Source organism: Sus scrofa, chromosome 12 (assembly GCF_000003025.6).
Source record: "Sus scrofa isolate TJ Tabasco breed Duroc chromosome 12, Sscrofa11.1, whole genome shotgun sequence".
Classification (NCBI taxonomy): Eukaryota; Metazoa; Chordata; class Mammalia; order Artiodactyla; family Suidae; genus Sus; species Sus scrofa.
Genome location: NC_010454.4, coordinates 47,860,709 through 47,882,056, shown reverse-complemented (window position 1 = coordinate 47,882,056; position 21,348 = coordinate 47,860,709). Strand labels below are relative to the sequence as shown.

Genomic DNA, 21,348 nt, shown 5'->3' with positions numbered 1-21,348 from the left:
TAGTGCAGTCATGTTCTCTGTCCGTCTCACATCCCGTTTAGATCCTTGTGCTTTGCTCTCCTTTCTTGCCAGCTGTGCTCAGTGTAGTCTCCGTGCTTTATGTACAGCAGCAATTTGTTAACTGTGTGTGCTTTAAGTTTTTGCAAAGTTTTAAAAATAGCCTTGCTTTTAATGCTGTCTTCACGTTCCACCAATGGTACACATGAGTGTCTGGACTGATGCTCTCAGGAACATCAGTCACGCCAAAAAGAGAGGGAAATGCTAGGTTTTTATTAGGTTGTGTTCCAGAGTCATTGTCTAGTTTCTAACTGTGATGAAGAGGCAGCGATACAGTGGTGAATGTGCAACACTGATGATCACAGAGCTGGAAAAATTGTGAACTTGAAAGTGTTGTGATCAGTTCCAGATTTGATGTGCAACTCAAAAATATAGAAAAATGGCAGAATAATCTGCTCTTGCCCAATCACGTTAGCTTCATTGTACTGACAACTTCAGTTGGCATCACAGACCACAAAAAAAAAGCAAACCAGAAAAACACAGAAGGGAAAACCCCGGGATTTTTTTTCTGGAAATGTAATGCTTACATAGAAAAACGGCTCAACAGCTTAAAAAAGTTGCTTTATCCTGGTTTCTTTTAGAATAACTTTTTTGTTCTCGGGCCACACCCGAGACATGTGGAAGTTCCCAGGCTAGGGGTCACCACAGCCACAGCAACTTGGGATGCGAGCCGCATCTGTGACCTACACCACAGCTCTTGGCAACGCTGGATCCTTAACCCCCTGAGCAAGGTCAGGGATCGAACGTACATGCTCATGGATACTAGTTGGGTTGTTACTGATGAGCCATGATGGGAACTCCCTGGAATAGTTCTTAACCATGACGTTTTTGCTCCTTTGGCCTTCATATCTCTTTAGATGTGTAGCGTATAAGGAAGACTTTAAGTTTTGGGGTAGTGGTTCTGATGGTTCTGTTATGGATACATTTTTTTTTTGGCCACACCCAAACCGTGTGGAAATTCCCGGGCCAGGAATCAAATCCACTTCACAGCCGTGATGTGAGCTACACCAGTGGATATAAGGATCTAATGCTGGATCCTTAACCATTAGGCTTTCAGGAAACTCCTAGCAGACACAGGATACTTTTTTGTTGTTGTTCCCCTTATTTTTGGCCACCCCTGAGGCATATGGAGTTCCAGGCCAGGGATCAGATCTGAGCTGCTGTTGTGATCTACACTGCAGCTGCAGCAACACCAGATCCTTTAACCCACAGTGCTGGGCAGGGGATTGAACCTGTGTCCTGGTTGCACCACAAGATCCCATTGTGCCACAGTGGGAACTCCATGACAAGTTTTTTAATCTTAGCATCCCTTACCTAAAATTTGTCATGATACGTTTTTTTTTGGAGTATGGTGCAAGGAAAAAAATGTCTTTTTAGGTTGTGTTATATCCTGTAAGAGTCAGATAACAGGAATCATATAACTCATTCATTCCATTGGTGTTTGTCGATAGCCACTGTTCAGGGCATTACACATACTCCATGTGAGAGTCTCTGCCTTACTGAAACTCACTACTTAGCTAGAGAGATAGATGTATATATAGTCAAAGAGAATTGTAATATCCTGTGTCTGTAGAGCTCTTGTGTTATTTGGGAATCTGTGAGAGCACACAGATCATGACGCCAGCCCAGTCTGGGAGAGGGAGAAAGACTTCCTGAAAGAAATAATTTGTGAGAGGCAGGTGAGTGAGACATTCTTTCAGCCAGAGATATGAAGCGGTAGCTGGCGTGGTATGTGTGAGGCTCTAAAAAGTTCGGAATTTACTGCAGTAAAATTGTGGAGGAGACAGAGGCTGGATTAAACATGAGCCAGATCACGGAGGGTATTACACACCTCGTTAAGAGTCCTGTAAATGGAGTTCCCGTCATGGCTCAGCAGTTAATGACCTGACTAGTATCCATGAGGATGCAGGTTTGACCCCTGGCCTTGCTCAGTGGGTTAAGGATCTGGCGTTGCCTTGAGCTGTGATACAGGTCACAAACGTGGCTCGGATCCTGTGTTGCTGTGGCTGTGGTGTAGGCTGGCAGCTGCAGCTGCAGCTCCGAATGGAACCCTAGCCTGGGAACTTCCATTTGCCACAGGCGTGGCCCTAAAAAGACAGAAAGACACACACACATACACAAAAAGAGTACAAAGTGAGCTGAGGCTTGGGAACTATTGTAGAAGTCTAGCTAAACATGATGAGAGCAGTGAACGGAGAAGGGAACAGAACTGATAAGTAGTTAAAGTCAGCGGAGCTTCATTTTGGTGGAATGCCGGAGGGAAAGGAAGTCAAGGTAACGTTGAGTTTTCGGCCTGAAAGACTAGGTGGGTATCGGTGCCACCAACTGGAGTGCTTCAGGAAGAGCAGGTTCAGGAAAGAAGATAATGGACTTCGTTCAGGGCATAAAAAGGATGAGGTTCCTGAGAACATCCAGATGGAGGTTACAGCAGCTGCTTATTTATATTGTGTTCCTTCTATTTCAAGATACATATATACATGTATTTGTGTGCATTTTGTCCCCCTTGAGGGTACCTCTTAGATTTGAGGAGCAGTATGAGTTTGAAGCTCTAGGGAGAGAAATAAGGTGAGAAAGTAAGAGCGATTAGGGGAACTTAGAGGTTCCTCTAGGATGTCCAAGTGGAGATAATGTTACAGTCTGAGGCTTGAAGAAGACGTCTCAGTTGCAAATGTAGATTAGGAGTCTGTCAGCATAAAGGAGATGATTGAGAATTTAAGAGGGAGCGAGGTTGTCTTGGCAAAGTGTAAGCAGCGAGAAGAGCAGAGGGATGAGTTTGGAATTCTAGGGAACAGTAGCGGCAGTGTGGCCAGACTGGGGGAGTGCCGGGCTGCGGGCGCCAGGCCTGTCAGGAGTTGGGACGGGCACTTAGCAGTGTCCGTTACCTAAGAGTGTTTCAGTCAGATGAGGCCTGACAAGCGTCCATTGGATTTGGCCGTCAGGACGTCATTGGTGACCTTAGCAAGAGCTGTTTCGGAACTAGTGGGGATAGATGCCAGATTGCAGCGGGTGAGGCTTTATGGGAAGTGAGGGAGTGGACTGTCAGTTTGCCAGAGCTGGAGGAGGAGGGACATTCGATGCCACCTAGAGGGAGGTAGGAGAGAGGCAGGTATTTTTAAACGGGAGTGCAAGTATGTGGGCAGGAGGGAGCCAGTAGCAGTTCAGAGTGTAGCAAAGAAGTGTGAGAAGTGATGTCCCCTCAGCAGGGACGGAGTAAAGGGCAAGCAGGGGAAAGTATCCTCTGAACCTAGTAGAAAAGAGGTCTGCATAGACGAGAGTGTAGGTGAGTTTAGTGGGGAGTTAGGAAAAGGCTTGACTCTTTCCGCTTAGCCTGGGCTGGGCTGGGCTGAGGGGCGGGGGTGTCGGACTTGAGCACACTGGTGAGGGGTGAGTCCGCTGGTGAAGGAGCTGTGCGCTAAGGGTTTCAAGAGAGTGAGGACAGCTGTGAGTGAGTGTGGGCTCTTCCCAGAAGCGCTCAGCTGCTCGGCGATGGGCTGGAGAAGGTGGAATAGATTATAGTGCTGGTTTAGGATTGGGGTTTTGCGAGAGGGCTGTTGTGTAGTGGTAAGGGATTGGAAGCAGGGGAATTAAAGGTGCAGCCAAAAAAGAAAAAAGGAAAATTTCTTCATCTTCCTAGGTTTGGTTTCTTTTTAAATTTTTTTCATACCGGTAATTTTTATTTATACTTTGGCCAGCATTCTAGAATTGACTTTTTAATTTATTGACGTGAAATTTGCATAAGAAATGAAGCACTTTAAATGACCGAGTTCGTAACATTTAGTACACTCATGATGCTGTACACCCTCCACCTTTATCTCTTTACAAAATATTTCCAGTACTCCAAAGTAAAACCCCATACCTCATAAGCACTTTCTCCCTGCTGTTGTCTCCTCTCCCCAGTTCCTGACAACCACCAATTTGTGTGCTGTCCCAATGGATTTATAGTCTTTGGATATGTTATTCTTTTTCATTTTTTTTTAATTAAAGTATAGTTGATTTACAGTGTTCTGTCAATTTCTCCTGTACGGCAAAGAGACACAGTCATACATACATATACATTCTTCTTCTCATATTTTCTTCTATCATGCCAAGGTTGTTAATAGAAGGGAAATCTCCAGTAAGGCTAGAGGTAGCTGGACCTTATAGCCCTATTCTTGCCCTCTAAAATTTTGTTTCCTCCTTGGACTCACTTGTAATCATTACTGATGCTACCAGTGTAGGTGCTGCTGCTGTGCTGGCTTTATGTATGTTCTGTGCGCTAGCCCAGGCATGGAGCCAGGACCCCACCCTTCAGTCCTAGTAGTCGGTATGAAATAAGACTGGAATTAACCAGCTGTCTTTTTACTATTGCACCTGCGGCATATGGAATCAGAGCTGCAGTGGGCTAGGGGTCGAATCAGAGCTGCAGTGGCCGGGCTACACCACAGCCGCAGCAACTCGGGATCTGAGCTGCATCTACACCACAGCTCATGGCAACACTGGATCTTTAACCCACTGAGTGAGGCCAGGGATCGAACCCATGTCCTCCTGGATACTAGTCGGGTTCATTTCTGCTGAGCCACGATGGGAAACCCCTAAGAGCAATTTCAGATTTATAATACAAATGAGAGCTCGCCCATGTAATTGCTCCCCCCCACATGTATAACCTCCACCATTATCAACATCAGTCACCAAAGGGGTGCATTTTTTACCAAGGATAAACCTACGTCGGCACATCATAACCACCCAAAGTCCCATAGTTTACCTTAGGGTTCACTCTCGGTGGTGTATGTTCTGTGGATTTGGACAAACATATAAGAACACACATCTGTGGAACTCCTGTCGTGGCTCAGCGGAAACGAATCTGACTGGTATCCATGAGGATGCAGCTTCGATCCCTGGCCTTGCTCAGTGGGTTAAGGATCCTGTGTTGCTGTGAGCTTCGGTGTAGGTCGCAGACTCGGCTCGGATCTGGCATTGCTGTAGCTGTGGCGTAGGCCAGTGGCTACAGCTCCAGTTGGACCCCTAGCTTGGGAACCTCCACATGCTGTGGGTGTGGCCCTTAAAAATAAATTAAGAACATGTATCTGGAGTTCATCTGTGGCTTAGCAGGTTAAGGACCTAACATTGTCACTGCTGTGGCGCAGGTTTGATTCCCTGGCCCAGGAACTTCCATGTGCTGTAGGCATGGAAGTAAGGGAAAAAAAAAAAAAAGAATACATATCCATCATTAAAATATCATACAGAGTGTTTTCACTGCCCTAAAAATACCCTGGTCTCTGCCTGTTCACCTCCCCGGCCCCAGCCATATGTTTAGTTTTAAATGGAAAAAAATTTGTAGCCTAGTATATCATAGTTCAAAAGGATAACAGTAAAAGTTCCCATTAATTTTTCTACCAGTTACTTTTTCATCTGCAGGAAAAAGAAGTTAAATATTAATAAAACTCAGAGTAACACCCAGAATCCTGTCATCCTACCATCAGTTTTTATTTTTCCACATTCCCTTCCAAGTTGGTCATGTGTTATGATGGCAGGTTATATAAATTGAATTTGTTTTCTTTTATGAAGACTTGATATGTGTAAAGTTCTTACCATGGCACATAGTACACAGAATCACTCAGTATTATTCTTTTTTCCTCCCCTCATGCCCAGGAACTTCTGCTATTCTTAAAGGAATGTCATACTGCCTGGGAATTGATATCCGTTCCCTTCTGGGAATAAAGCAGTGCCAGTACTGTTGTGCTGCAGGGGAAACTCCTGCAGTTGGTTTCTTAACATACTCTACCACAGTGGGAACTCCAAGATCTCATTTAATTGAAGTATAATTCACTTAATGTATTACATTAGTTTCAGGTGTACGACAGAGTGATTCACTGGTTTTATCCATTGCAAAGTGATCACCAGGATCAGTCCAGTGACCGTCTGTCGCCATACAATGTTAGCACAATGTCCTTACGCTGCCCATTACATCCCTGACTTAGTTATTTTATGCTTTCTAAGTCCCTCTGTTTTGTTGCAAATGGCAAAATTTCATTCTTTTTTATTTTATTTTAATTTTTATTTTTTGGTCTTTTTGCCTTTTCCAGGGCCGCTCCCGCAGCATATGGAGGTTCCCAGGCTAGGAGTCAAATCGTAGCTATAGCCACCGGCCTACGCCAGAGACACAGCAACTCGGGATCCGAGCCGCATCTGCGACCTACGCCACAGCTCACGGCAATGCCGGATCCTTCACCCACTGAGCAAGGCCAGGGTTCGAACCCACAACCTCATGGTTCCTAGTCGGATTCGTTAACCACTGTGCCACAATGGGAACTCCTTTAATCCATTTGAATTTATTTTTGTATGTGTTGTTAGAAAGTGGTCCGTTTAGATTCTTTTGCACGTAGCTGTCCAGTTTTCCCTCACCATGTATTTAAGAGGCTTTCTTTTCCCCATTGTGTAATCTTGCTTTCTTTATTGCAGATTAATTGACCATAACAGCATGGATTTATTTCTGGGCTCTTTATTCTGTTCCGTTGACACATGTCTGTTTTTGTGCCATTGCTATACAGATTACTATAGCTTTTTACTATGGAATGAAATCAGTGTGATACCTTCAGCTTTGTTCTTTTTCAAGATTGCTTTGGCTGTTTAGGGTCTGTTGTGTTTTCAAACAAATATTAAAATTATTTGTTCTAGTTCAGATAGTATCAAATGCCTTTGGTATTTTGATGGGGGGGTACATTGAATTTATAGATAGCCTTGGGGAGTGTAGTATTTTAACAGTATTCTTTGAGGAATTCCCTGGTGGCCTAGTGGTTAAGGGGCTGGCATTGTCACTGCTGTGGCAAGGGTTTGATCCCTGGTCTGAAAACTTCTGCATGCCCTGGGTGTGGCCAAACAAATGATATTCTTCCCATCCCTTTGTTTTATGTCACATTTACTTTTTTTTTTTTTTTTTTTTTTTTTTTTTTTGTCTTTTTGCCATTTCTTGGGCCGCTGCCGCGGCAAATGGAGGTTCCCAGGCTAGGGGTCAAATCAGAACTGTAGCTGCTGGCCTACACCAGGGCCACAGCAACTCGGGATCCAAGCCGAGTCTGCAACCTACACCACAGCTCATGCTACGCCAGATCCTTAACCCACTGAGCAAGGCAGAGATCGAACCCGCAGCCTCATGGTTCCTAGTTGGATTCGTTAACCCACTGAGCCATGATGGGAACTCCTGCATTTACTTTCTTTCATCACATTCTTAAAGTTTTCCAAGTACAGCTCATTTACCTCTTTGGATTGATTTATTCCTTGGTGATTGTTTTGTTTTTCAAAGCAATTATAAATGGGGTTGTTGTTTATTTATTTATTACTTACTTTTTCTTGTTATGGCCACATCTGTGGCATATGGAAGTACTCGGGCAAGGGCCACAGCAATGCTGGATCTGAGCCACATCTGTGACCTACAACACAGCTCATAGCAACACTGGATCCTTAACCCACTGAGTGAGGCCAAGGATTGAACCTGCATCCTCATGAATGCTAATTGGGTTTGTTAATTGCTGAGCCATCACGGAAACTCATTAATTTCTTTTTCTATTTTTTTTTTTTTTCTCTATGGTTGTGCCTGCAGCATGCAGAAGTTCCCAGGCCAGGGATTGAACCCACACCACAGTAGCAGCCCAAGCCGTTGCAGTTATAGTGCCAGAACCTTAATCTGCTGCACATTGGGGAATCTTCTCTTTCTGATAGTTGTTAGTGTACAGAAATGCAACAGATTTCTGTATATTAATTTTGTATCCTACCATATTACTGAATTAATGAGTTCTTTTTTTTTTTTTTTTTTTTTTTAAGGCTACACCTGCAGCATATGGAGGTTCCCAGGCTCCGGGTTGAATCGGAGCTGTAGTCACTGGCCTGCACCACAGCCACAGCAACTTGGGATCTGAACCACGTCTGTGATGACCTACACCACAGCTCACAGCAACACCAGATCTTTAACCCACTGAGTGAGGCCAGGGATCGAACCTTTGTCCTCATGGATGTTAGTCAGATTCGTTTCTGCTGAGCCATGACAGGAACTCCTAATTGATGAGTTCTAATAGTTTTTTGGTGTGTCTTCAAGATTTTCTATATATAGTTTTATGTCATCTTATACAGCTATACTTCTTCCTTTCCACTTTTGAGTTTCTTTTATGTCTTTCTCTTGTCTGGTTGCTGTGGCTATTCAATAATATGTTGAATAAAAGCAATGAGAGTGGGCATCCTTGTCTTGTTCCTGATCTTAGAGGAAATTCTTTCAGCTTTTCACCATTGAGTATGTTACCTGTGGCTTGTCATATATGGCTTTTATTATGTTGAGGTGTGTTTTCTCTATACCCACTTTGTTGAGAATTTTGGTTATAAATGGATGTTGAATTTTGTCAAAAGCTTTTTCTGCATCTATTCAGATTATCATATGATGTTTATTCAATTTGTTAATGTGGTATATCACATTGATTGACTTTCAGATATTGAATCATCTCTAAATCCTGGGATAAACTCCATTTGATCATAGTATATGATTCTTTTAACAGATTGTTGAATTTGGTTTGCTAATAGTTCTTTGAGGGTTTTTACATCTGTATTTATTAATGATACTGGGCTGTGTGTAAGTGTATCTTTGGTGTCTTTGCCTGGTTTTGGTATCAAGGTGGTACTCACCTCTTAGGAGTTCAGAGGTGTTCCTTCTTTTTCAGTTTTTTGGAATAATTTAAGAAGGATGGGTATTAGCCCTTTTTATTTTTTGCTTTTTAGGGGCAAACCTACGGCATGTGGAAGTTCCCAGGCTAAGGGTTGAATCAGAGCTGCAACTGCTGACCTACACCGCAGCCACAGCAACTCAGAATCCAAGCTGCATCTGCGACCTATACCACAGCTCACACCAACCCCGGATCCTTAACCCGCTGAGCGAGGCCAGGGATCAAACCCAAGTCCTCATGAATCCTAGTTGTGTTTGTTACTGCTAAGCCACAACTGGAACTCCTTATAGTTTGTTTTGTTTATTTGTGTGTAATTGTTTGTAGTAATCTCTGATGATCATCTGTATTTCTGTGGTGTTGTAACCTCTCTTTCATTTCTGATTTTATTGGGGCGCTCTTTTTTTTCCTGATGAGGCTGGCTAAAAGCTTATCACTTTTATTATGTTTTTCAGAAAATCAGCTTAGTTTCATTGATCTTTTTTCTTTTTTTTTTTTTAGTCTCTCTATTTCATTTTTTCTCTCATTGTTTATTTATTAATGGCCGCATCTGGGGCATATAGAAATTCCTGGGCTAGGGGTTAAATTGGAGCTGCAGCTGTGACCTACGCCGCAGCTATGGGAATGCTGAGACCTTAACCTGCTGTGCCATAGCAGGAGCACCCTCTCCATCAGTTTTTATTACCCTGTTTCTCCTGTACCCCCCGAGATTACTTAGTATATTTGGTCTTTAACAATCTTTATAAATTTGTTTTTATTGATATGCAATTCACATTTTTGGTCTTTAACAAATCTTTATAAATTTGTTTTTATTGATATGCAATTCACATTTTTAAAGTATACAATTTAGTGGTTTACAGTATATGCATAAAATTGTGCAGCCATCACCACTAATTCCAGAACATTTTCATCACCCCAAAAAGACACCCTATATCCATTAGCAGTCACTCACTCCCCTTAGCCCCTCCCTGTTCCCAACCCCTGACAACCACTAATCTACTTTCTGTCTATGTGTATTTATTTATTCCGGACATTTCATATACTTGGATCATATATGTGTCCTTTTTTGTCTAGCTTCTTTCATTTAGCATAATGTTTTCAAGATTCATTCATGTGGTAACACGTATCAGTGTTCCAGTTCTTTTCATGGCTAAATTATATTCTGTTATGTGGCTGTACCACATTTTGTTTTTTTGTTAGTCGATGGACATTTGGGTTTTTTCCTACTTTTTGGCTGTTACGAATAATGCTATTGTGAATATTTGTGTACACATTTTTGTGTGGACTTATGTATTCACGTCTCTGCGGTGTACACCTAGGAGTTGGGTCATATGGGAGCTCTGTTTAACATTCTGAGGAACTGCCAGACTGTTTCAGTGTGGCTGCACCATTTCGTATTCCCAACAGCAGTATGTGAGAGTTCCATCTTCTCCACATCCTTGATAACTCTTGTCACTGTCTTTTAGCCATTCCAGTGAGTGTTAAGTAGTACCTCATAGTGATTTTGATTTATACATACTTCCCCTAATGACACTGAGCTCAAATCCTCCTTGAGAAACTAGGGAGAATATAACTGATTGTCTCTAGTGGACCCCAGCCACACACCCTCTTCCCCCAATGGCTTATCTGTAATTTACTTCTTTCTCCCTCTCTTCAGATTGTGAATAAATGGAACACAGCTCTTATTGGCCTTATGACATACTTTCGGGAGGCTGTGGTGAACACCCAGGAGCTCCTGGACCTGCTGGTGAAGTGTGAGAACAAGATCCAGACACGGATTAAGATTGGCCTCAACTCCAAGATGCCAAGTCGGTTCCCCCCTGTCGTGTTCTACACGCCTAAGGAGTTGGGTGGACTTGGAATGCTCTCAATGGGGCATGTGCTCATCCCCCAGTCTGACCTCAGGTAGGCCTTGGCTGAATCTTGCTAGACCCTGAGGAAGGGGGATGTTTATTTTCAGCCTGTAGTATTTTTCTAATCTTGGTTGTGCCCCCAAACAGGTGGTCCAAGCAGACAGATGTAGGTATCACACACTTTCGTTCAGGAATGAGCCATGAAGAAGACCAGTTGATTCCCAACTTGTATCGCTACATACAGCCATGGGAGAGTGAGTTCATTGATTCTCAGCGGGTCTGGGCTGAGTATGCACTCAAGAGACAAGAGGCCATTGCTCAGAACAGGTGGGCATCCAGGAGGGCATAGCAGTCCTGTTTGGGGAGGGTGACTGTTGAGCCCCGTGTGGAGGTCAGAGAATGTCTCTCTCTCTTTTTTTTTTTTTTTTTTTTGGTCTTTCTAGGGCCTCACCTGCAGCATATGGAGTTTCCTAGGCTAGGGGTCGAATTGGAGTTGTAGCTGCTGGTCTACACCACAGCTCATGGCAACAACCGATCCTTTACCCACTGAGCAGGCAGGGATCGAACCCACATCCTCATGGATACTAGTCAGATTTGTTTCCTCTGAGACACGACAGGAACTCCATCCAGCATGTCATATTTTTCTGGAGTCAAGGAAGTAGGTTTTAGGGAGTCCCCACTGTAGTGCAGTGGGTTGATGATCCAGTGTTGTCTCTGTGGTGGCACGGGTTTGATCCCTGGCCCAGTGCAGTGGGTTAAGGATCTGGTATTGCCGCAGCTGTGGTGTAGGTTGCACCTGCAACTCAGATGTGTTCACTGGCCTGGAAACTTCCATATGCTGTGCGTGTGTTCGAAAAAGAAAAACAAACCAAAAAAATTGGAAGTAGGTCCTGTGTGTGACCCTCTTTATCCTTGGCGAGGGAGAAATGCTAAACTCTTCATACAAGCATACGTTTGGTCTTTTCTCCTTGGCAGACGACTGACCTTAGAAGATCTAGAAGATTCATGGGATCGTGGTATTCCTCGAATCAACACCCTCTTCCAGAAGGACCGGCACACGCTGGCTTATGATAAGGGCTGGCGTGTTCGTACTGACTTTAAGCAGTACCAGGTACGTGAAGGGGATGATGGAGAGAGTTTCCCTGAACTAGAATCGGTGGCCGTGAGGTATAGGTCACAGGTGTGGCTTGGATCTGGTGTGGCTGCGGCTGTGGGGTTGGTCAGCAGCTGCAGCTCCAATTCAGTGCCTACCCAGGGAATTTCCGTATGGTGCAAGTGCAGCCCTAAAAAGAAAGAAAAAAAGAATCTGTGGCCATGCCAGGAACCTAGGGCAGTGAGCACCCAGAAGCTTGACCGTACCTGCCTTGCCATGTAGGTTTTGAAGCAGAACCCTTTTTGGTGGACACACCAGCGGCATGACGGGAAGCTCTGGAACCTGAACAACTACCGTACAGACATGATCCAGGCCCTGGGTGGTGTGGAGGGCATCCTGGAACACACTCTCTTCAAGGGCACGTACTTCCCTACCTGGGAAGGGCTTTTCTGGTAAGGAGTCTGTTGTCCCCTTAGAGCGACCTCTCCTATGTCACACCCCTCTGAGCTCAATGCCTTCTGTGCCTTTGGTTTCTGCTGTGGTGTTTCCCAGTCAGCCAGCCCGGGAGGAGGGCAGTGTTCTGGGGGGTGGCAGGACGTGACTACCTTGTTGTTCTGCTTTCCAGGGAGAAGGCCAGTGGTTTCGAGGAGTCTATGAAGTGGAAGAAGCTAACCAACGCTCAGCGATCTGGATTGAACCAGATTCCCAATCGTAGATTCACCCTCTGGTGGTCCCCCACCATCAACCGAGCCAATGTGAGTGTGGTGTGGTCAGTAGACATGGGAGATGGGCAGCTGGAAACAAGAATTTCTTCTTCCTTGGTTATGTCCTGAGACCCACAGTCCCTTGGCCTCTAGTGTCACTCTGGTTTTCCTGTCAGGTGTACGTAGGCTTTCAGGTGCAGCTGGACCTGACGGGCATCTTCATGCATGGCAAGATCCCCACCCTGAAGATCTCCCTCATCCAGATCTTCCGAGCTCACTTGTGGCAGAAGATCCACGAGAGCATCGTTATGGACTTGTGTCAGGTAGGCTGGAATTGAGGGTGGAGGATGCCACAAAAACTCAAGTCAGGAGTTCCCGTCGTGGCGCAGTGGTTAACGAATCCGACTAGGAACCATGAGGTTGTGGGTTCGGTCCCTGCCCTTGCTCCGTGGGTTAATGATCCGGTGTTGCCGTGAGCTGTGGTGTAGGTTGCAGACGCGGCTCGGATCCCGCGTTGCTGTGGCTCTGGCATAGGCTGGTGGCTACAGCTCCGATTCAACCCCTAGCCTGGGAACCTCCATATGCCGCGGGAGCGGCCCAAGAAATAGCAACAACAACAATAACAACAAAAAGACAAAAAAAAAAAAAAAAACTCAAGTCAGCTTTCGCTTTGGAGTATGGGGAATGCACCCTTGAAGCTCCAAGGATGAAACTTCTCTTGTGGTACCAGGGGTCACATTATCTTAGCTTCTGTAAGTGGGCTTCCATAAACGTTGTAACCTTTCCACCTTGGCCTCCAGGTGTTTGATCAGGAACTGGATGCACTGGAAATCGAGACGGTACAGAAGGAGACAATCCACCCCCGAAAGTCCTATAAGATGAACTCTTCCTGTGCAGATATCCTGCTCTTTGCCTCCTACAAGTGGAATGTCTCCCGGCCCTCGTTGTTGGCAGACTCCAAGTAAGTGCCCTTTGACCCAGCCGCAGGCATCCAAGAACCTTAGTTTTACTGTTCTCCTAGCGTACTTGAGGAATTGTCCCTGGCTGTCTAACTTGGAGCCAGTGCTGCCCCTGGATCTTGCCATCATCCTCAGCCACGTCTGCTGATTCTCTCATGGGTCTTATTGATCTGGAACAGGCAGAGGGGTAGGTTTTGAGATGCAGATGTAGTGATTGAGAGTTCTCGCGGTTCTGGGGACATTGGCTGTGCTTGTGTCTGCCTGGAAGCCTACGCTTCTGACCCCTCTCCGCCCTCAGGGATGTGATGGACAGCACCACCACTCAGAAGTATTGGATTGACATCCAGTTGCGCTGGGGGGACTATGATTCTCATGACATTGAGCGCTACGCCCGGGCCAAGTTCTTAGACTACACCACAGACAATATGAGTATCTACCCTTCACCCACGGGCGTGCTCATTGCCATTGACCTGGCCTATAACCTGCACAGGTAAGTTGGGGCTGAGGAGCATGTATCCGTCAGCCTCATACTTTAATACATACACATGTTTTAAGTTTGTCCAGGTGAGATGAGATTTGGCTCTTTTCTCCTCTAGGTCACTGACTGCGTGTAATGAGCAGTCAGCCTGGCCAGCAGTCTTTTCTTTCACTATAGAGTCGCGATTTGCCTTGTTCCTGGGACTGCTGGCCTGGTCTTAACATTTCTTGCCTTGTCCACCCTCACAGTGCCTATGGAAACTGGTTCCCTGGCAGCAAGCCTCTCATCCAGCAGGCCATGGCCAAAATCATGAAGGCAAACCCTGCCTTGTATGTGTTACGGGAACGGATCCGTAAGGGGTTGCAGCTCTATTCTTCTGAGCCCACTGAGCCCTATCTCTCCTCTCAGAACTATGGTGAACTCTTCTCCAACCAGATTATCTGGTTTGTGGATGACACTAATGTCTACAGAGTGACTATCCATAAGGTGAGAGCAAGACGCAGCATGGGGCTGTGGGACTCTGGGTTTGCCTGTGGGGGTGGTAAGGCAAGGGTGTGTGTCTTGGACGGAAGGCAGGTTGGTTGTGTCTGGACTTAGCTAACTGACGTAATCATTCTTCAGACCTTCGAAGGGAACTTGACCACCAAGCCCATCAATGGGGCCATCTTCATCTTCAACCCACGCACGGGGCAGCTCTTCCTCAAGATCATTCACACGTCTGTGTGGGCTGGACAGAAGCGTCTGGGGCAGGTGAGCCTGTTAAAGTGTGGAGAGGCTGGAGAACCTTGCCGCCTCTTATTCTTTGGTATGTAGATGGGGGTGTGTGTGCAAGAGTGAGAGTCTTCTCTTTCTCTCCTTGTAAGATTGAAGACGTTTCATTTAAACTTTTCCCCTGAATTACTTAACTTTGGAAGTGTGTTCTTCTATAAGAGGTCCAGGAGCGGAGTTCCCAGGTGACTCAGTGGGTTAGGATCCGGCATTCTCACTGCTGTGGCTCAGGTCACAGGTGTGGCGCCAGTTCATTCCCTGGCCTGGAAACTTCCACTTCCCTCGAGTGTGGCCAAAAAACAACAGAAAGAGATCCAAGAGTGAGGTTCTTCATTGCCTTCTAGCTGGCTTCTCTCCTTCCTGAATGTCCCATCTCCAACCTGTCTTGAAGAAGACTGCCAGAAATCATCCTTCTAAAGGGAGCAAGCATTCTTACTTATTTATTTTTAATGTCTTTTGTCTTTTTAGGGCCACACTTGTGGCATATGGAGGTTCCTAGGCTAGGGGTCTCATTGGAGCTGTAGCTGCCGACGTACACCATAGCCACAGCAATGCAGGATCCGAGCGCGTCTGCAACCTGCACCACAGCTCAGGGCAACGCCAAATCCTTAACCCACTGAGTGAGGCTGGGAGTTGAACCCACATACTCATAAATGCTAGTTGGGCTCGTTAACCACTTAGCTATGATGGGAACTCCAGGAGCAAGCATTCCTAAAACATCATTTTCACCAAATCTCTTCTCCCCCTCATCCTTTGGTAACCCCCCCCTTTTTTTTGTCATATTAACTCTTTGGTTTCCTAGATTCCTAATGTCTAGGAAGCTGTGCAGCCACAGTTTCTCTTCCTCCATAGCATGTTTCCTGATGCCCATCTTCCCTTCTTTGGCTTTGCTCACAGATCCTTCCTTCTAGAATGAACTTTCCTCTTTGTTCTGTTAATCACTGTCTTACTCATCCCTCAAGATCTCTTTCTTTGTGCAACTTTTTATGACCTTTAGCCTTAGTTTCTTTAGTCCCCGACGTAGTGTAGTATATAATCAAATACGGGCTTAGGGTATTATTTTGTATGAGTTTTGTCTGGCCAGCTAGGTCGAAACATTCTTTGGGGCAAGGCCATGGTTTGCTTTTATCTATCCCTCCGAAGTACCTCCATTCCAGTAGCAGTGCACAGTAGAAACATAGTTGGATTGTTTCAGGGCTGGGATCTTTTGTTCTCATTGACTCAATTTCCACTCCCTTTACGCTTGCTTTTTAGTTGGCTAAGTGGAAGACGGCTGAGGAAGTGGCCGCCCTGATCCGCTCTTTGCCAGTGGAGGAGCAGCCCAAGCAGATCATTGTCACCAGGAAGGGCATGCTGGATCCACTGGAGGTGAGAGGTGGTGGATGCGGTAGAAGAAAAGAGGGCTGAGATCTGCTGACTCTGTTTCTAGACTTGGACTTGATCTTGTTTCAGGTGCACTTGCTGGACTTCCCCAATATCGTGATCAAAGGCTCAGAGCTCCAGCTCCCCTTCCAGGCTTGTCTCAAGGTGGAAAAGTTTGGGGATCTCATCCTTAAAGCCACTGAACCGCAGATGGTTCTCTTTAACCTCTACGATGACTGGCTCAAGACCATCTCATCTTACACGGTATGAAGTCACCTCTTGAGGAGGGTCACTCGTCTAAGAGGGGTAGGTTTGGGGGTCACAAGGAGATCCTGTGCCTTAGCTTTGCCCACAGGCCCCTTAGGGAGCCATTTTCACATCTTGAGCCTGCGGGTGGGTCAGTGGATACGGGACTGCATGTCAAGTTGGCGTACGGCGAGGGAGCTGAGTGGGGCACCTTAGAGTCTGAAATCAGTTCCTGGGTCTCCTGAAAGGATGGGATCAGGAGCAGGGAACCCGACCATCAAGGGCTGACCTGCCGCATCTCTCCCCAGGCTTTCTCCCGCCTCATCCTGATTCTGCGCGCCCTGCATGTGAATAACGACCGGGCGAAGGTGATCCTGAAGCCAGACAAGACGACGATCACGGAACCACACCACATCTGGCCCACTCTGACTGACGAGGAGTGGATCAAGGTGGAGGTGCAGCTCAAGGACCTTATCTTGGCCGACTACGGCAAGAAAAACAAGTGAGGAGACAGATGGGACGTCCAGAACGGGGGCGATGGGCGGCTTAGTGCATGGTTTCAGGGGTTTTTGAAACATTTTCAGCTCAGAGATTTCTCAAGAAATCGTCCGGCGATGCCTGTAGAAGAGAGGAGGGTAGGCAGGGTGTTCACGTGGTGTGGAGATGTCCGTGTGTCCGGGCTCAGGCTGACTCGGGCTTGGCTCCGGAGACGCTCTGTTGCCAAATCGAGAAGCGCATTTCTGTACCGTCCATACATTACAGGAAGTTCTAGCAGCCCAGACCCCCAGGTACCACTGCTAATAGCGTGTGCCCACACCTTCCTTGTTTCTCCGTCTTTGTCACTGTGGCAGTCAAAAAGCCCATAGATTTCCAGGCGCACAGTAAGGGTAACTCTGAGAACTTGTTCTAGGATTTCCATTTTTGAGTGTTTTCCGGTGTGGGGGCAGTTTTTGTTGAGGGAGAGTGGGAGGTGTGGATGCTGAGCAGGTTTGAGCATGGCTGAAAGGTGTACAGGCACAGGGCCAGCCTGGGATGTGACCCATCTTATCAGTATTAGTTTATTTCCACTTCACACTTCCTTTGCAAGTGTCACTTGAGGATTGTCTGGGATAAGAATATGGGCTCCCTTCTCCACCGAGTTACGCTCTTGCCGTTGGGGCATACCTAAGTGACCAAGGGGAAAGGATCCTTGTGGTGTGACCCACACTCTCTCCACAGTGTGAATGTGGCATCACTGACACAATCAGAAATCCGAGACATCATCCTGGGTATGGAGATCTCAGCACCATCACAGCAGCGGCAACAGATAGCTGAGATTGAGAAGCAGACCAAGGAACAGTCGCAGCTGACTGCGACCCAGACTCGTACTGTCAACAAGCACGGTGACGAGATCATCACCTCTACCACCAGCAACTATGAGACCCAGACTTTCTCATCCAAGACAGAATGGAGGGTCAGGTACTAACTATAAGGGGCAAGAGGGATAGGGACGGAAAGGACTGCCGATGCTGCCTGAGGTGCTTGTGCTGAGAAATGACAACATTCGGGAGATCCCGTTGTGGCTCAGTGGGCTAAAAACCCAACTAGTATCCATGAGGATGCGGGTTCAATCCCTGGCCTCAGCTCAGTGGGTTAAAGATCCAGCGTTGCTGCAAGCTGCAGCACGGGTCACAGATGCAGCTCAGATCTGGCATTGCTGTGGCTGTGATGTAGGCCGGTAACTGCAGCTCAGATTCAGCCCCCAGCCTGGGAACTTCCATATGCCACAGATGTGGCCCATAAAAAAAAAAAAAGAAAAAAGAGAAGAAACAGCAACCAACATTCCCTCCCTGTTTTTAGGGCCATCTCTGCTGCCAACCTGCACCTAAGGACCAATCACATCTATGTTTCATCTGATGATATCAAGGAGACTGGTTATACCTACATCCTTCCCAAGAATGTGCTCAAGAAGTTTATCTGCATATCTGACCTTCGGGCCCAAGTGAGTATGTGTGTACAAGTAGGCCACAGAAATTTTTTTTTTTTTTTTTGCTTTTTTTAGGGCCATACCTGTGGCATGTGGAAGTTCCCAGGCTAAGGGCTGAATCAGAGCTGTAGCTGCCGGCCTATGCCACAGCCACAGCAACGCCAGATGCGGGCCATGGTCTGTGACCTACACCACAGCTCACGGCAACACCTGATCCTTGATCCACTGAGCAAGGCTAGGGATCAAACCCGCATGCTCCTGGTTACTAGTCAGGTTTGTTTCTGCTGCACCACAATGGAAACTCCCACAGATTTTTATGTGCCTAAAACATTTGAGATTTCCTGGAACTAGAGATGCTGGTTTTGAGATTCACGGATGAGTAAACACACAAGGATAGCTAAAACAGTGAGAAGGGTTTTGGCCCCCACCAGATACCAAAACCTTAAAAAGCTATGGCAATTGAGAAAATGATTATAGAGTATTACAAGAAAAAATATTTACTATCTTAGTGTTGGGAAAACCTTAAAGAAGAGACAAAAATCCATCATCAAAATTGATAACTTGTACATGACAAAGGATACCACAAAAGACAAACTAAAAACAGGAAGGGAATATTTGCATTAACTCCAAGATAAAATGTTAGGATCTAGAATAGGGAATTCTCAGAAGTTGATTTTTATCAAAGAAAACTGTAGAAGAATAGGCCAAGAATATGAAAGTATTTCAAAAAAGGAACTGCAGGTGGAAAACATAATATGAAAAGATGGTTAACTTTACGAACAATCTGTGAAATTCGTATTTTATAAAATACCAGTTTGTGGCCTCAACTTGGTGATTTTGAGATTTTTAATATCCTGTGTTGAGTGAGTTTATAGAAACAGGGTTTTTTGTTCATGACGGTGTAAAATTTAAAGTACTGCTTAGAGCTGGTTTTAAAAGTGTACTCAGCTTGTGGAAGTGCATGAGCTGTGTGCTCGTTTGTGGTGCTGCACTGAAATAATCAACTGGGGCGTGTGCGAGTGGTCCTGATTCCTGGAGTCCACTCGAGATTCTGATGTGGTAAGTCTGAGATGAGGTCCATGTTTAACATTGTGAATAATAATCCCAGGTTTTGTTTTTTGTTGTTGTTGTTATTGTTGCTATCTTTTTAGGGCTGCACCCGTGGCATATGGAGGTTCCCAGGCTAGGAGTCCAATTGGAACTATAGCCGCCGGCCTATGCCACAGCCACAGCAACGTGGGATTCGAGCCTCGTCTGCGACCTACATCACAGCTCATGGCAACGCTGGATCTTTAACCCACTGAGTGAGGCGAGGTATTGAACCTGCATTCTCATGGATACTAGTTGGGTTTGTTAACTGCTGAGCCACAATGGGAACTTTTTTTTTTTTTTTTTTGGCTGAAACCACAGCATGTGGAATTTCCTGGGCCAGGGATGGAACCCTCACCACAGCAGTGACAAAAATGCCAGACCCATGACGCAAGGGAATTCCTTAACCCTGGGTGTTTCTGATGCAGGAGATTCTGACCGCATTTTGAGAAACTCTGTTCTTGTTCTTGGAGAAGCGAATGAGACACAGCTGACAGTCACGCGTCTGGGTTGGTACTAAGAATCTTTGGTTTTTGACCTCCTCGTCTCTAGATTGCAGGGTACCTGTATGGGGTGAGTCCACCAGATAACCCCCAGGTGAAGGAGATCCGCTGCATCGTGATGGTGCCACAGTGGGGCACTCACCAGACCGTGCATCTGCCTGGCCAGCTGCCCCAGCACGAGTACCTCAAGGTCAGTGGGGGTGCAGGTGAACTGGGGCCCTCTGCTCTCAGAGTGGTGGAGGGAAGGCAGGATGTTACTCTAATGGGTGGGATTCCTGGCTGCGGACAAGGCTCAAAGTAACTTCACTGCTCTACCAATAGGAAATGGAACCCTTAGGTTGGATTCATACACAGCCCAACGAGTCCCCCCAGCTATCACCCCAGGATGTCACCACCCATGCCAAGATCATGGCTGACAACCCATCTTGGGATGGCGAGAAGACCATCATCATCACCTGCAGGTGGGCTTGGGCCCCCTTGGGAGGAAGTGTGGTGGGGTAGACATTCCAGGTTAGAACCCAGACGGTGGCCTGAGCTCTGACTCTGTCCCCATCCCTCCTCAGCTTCACACCAGGCTCCTGCACCCTGACAGCCTACAAGCTGACCCCCAGTGGCTATGAGTGGGGCCGCCAGAACACAGACAAGGGCAACAACCCCAAGGGCTACCTACCGTCGCACTACGAGAGGGTCCAGATGCTACTGTCAGACCGCTTCCTTGGCTTCTTTATGGTCCCTGCCCAGTCCTCATGGAACTACAACTTTATGGGTATGTGGGGCATTGCAGGCGGGGAGCGGGGCTGGAAGTGAGGCTGGGGTTAGGCCACCACCCTTAGTCCTTAGGGCCAGACTCTGGTTTGGAGATGGCCCAGGCTGGATGAGGCAGGTGGACCTTGTCCACATGAGACATTTCCTTCTACTCCAAGGTGTCCGGCATGATCCCAACATGAAGTATGAGCTGCAGCTGGCAAACCCCAAAGAGTTCTACCACGAGGTGCACCGACCTTCCCACTTCCTCAACTTCGCTCTCCTGCAGGAGGGTGAGGTCTACTCTGCGGACCGAGAGGACCTCTATGCCTAGCTGTCCCCTCACCCCCTGCTTCAGACTCCCCTAAGGCTAGAGCGTTTTACCCCCACAGACAAGCTGGTGACATTCAGCAGCTTGGCCCCTTTTTCCTCTATTTGTGCTTATTATGTTGTTGATCTCCTGTGACTTGTAATTCTGAACAAAGTATAATAATAAATTTTGTATAAATAGGGGTTTTTGAGGTTTTTTTTTTTTTACCCTGAGCTCAAATTCTGGATGTAGGGATAATAGGCAGGACTTGTTGACAGCAGGGCGTGGGACTGGTTCTTGAGGCCCGCTGTTCAGGGAGCTGTGGGGGTAAGTATCCTCTAGACTCAGAACTAAAGGGGACTTGGACCGTCACACTGTTGCCACCATGACCACACAGGCCGATGTCCCTTCAAAATACTTGCAAACCCTCACCCCTTTTCAACATCTCTTGAGCAGTTGCTGCTGTTTTGAGTGTATAAGCTCCTGGCTTGTCCTCTGCCACTGTGGTATCCAGCCTAGCCCCTTAAGGCTTTGC

The 21,348-nt window shown here is 46.5% G+C and overlaps 1 protein-coding gene and 1 pseudogene across 2 annotated transcripts in view; both read left to right on the top strand.

Annotated features, from left to right (window-relative positions):
- PRPF8 (pre-mRNA processing factor 8) overlaps positions 1–21,016 on the top strand; it is a 34,246-nt gene extending 13,230 nt beyond the window's left edge. For both annotated transcript variants that reach the window (XM_021067568.1, XM_021067569.1), the window contains exons 25-43: positions 10,396–10,643; positions 10,739–10,918; positions 11,567–11,702; positions 11,967–12,136; positions 12,310–12,439; positions 12,565–12,711; positions 13,189–13,349; positions 13,646–13,837; positions 14,074–14,311; positions 14,447–14,575; positions 15,848–15,961; positions 16,046–16,219; positions 16,510–16,703; positions 17,420–17,659; positions 18,041–18,182; positions 19,809–19,949; positions 20,081–20,220; positions 20,323–20,525; positions 20,683–21,016. In XM_021067568.1, the coding sequence (XP_020923227.1) occupies positions 10,396–10,643; positions 10,739–10,918; positions 11,567–11,702; positions 11,967–12,136; positions 12,310–12,439; positions 12,565–12,711; positions 13,189–13,349; positions 13,646–13,837; positions 14,074–14,311; positions 14,447–14,575; positions 15,848–15,961; positions 16,046–16,219; positions 16,510–16,703; positions 17,420–17,659; positions 18,041–18,182; positions 19,809–19,949; positions 20,081–20,220; positions 20,323–20,525; positions 20,683–20,837 (3,234 nt within the window). In that variant the 3' untranslated portion in view covers positions 20,838–21,016. The remainder of the gene's footprint in view (positions 1–10,395; positions 10,644–10,738; positions 10,919–11,566; positions 11,703–11,966; positions 12,137–12,309; positions 12,440–12,564; positions 12,712–13,188; positions 13,350–13,645; positions 13,838–14,073; positions 14,312–14,446; positions 14,576–15,847; positions 15,962–16,045; positions 16,220–16,509; positions 16,704–17,419; positions 17,660–18,040; positions 18,183–19,808; positions 19,950–20,080; positions 20,221–20,322; positions 20,526–20,682) is intronic.
- Positions 2–4,056, top strand: LOC106507971 (annotated as a pseudogene).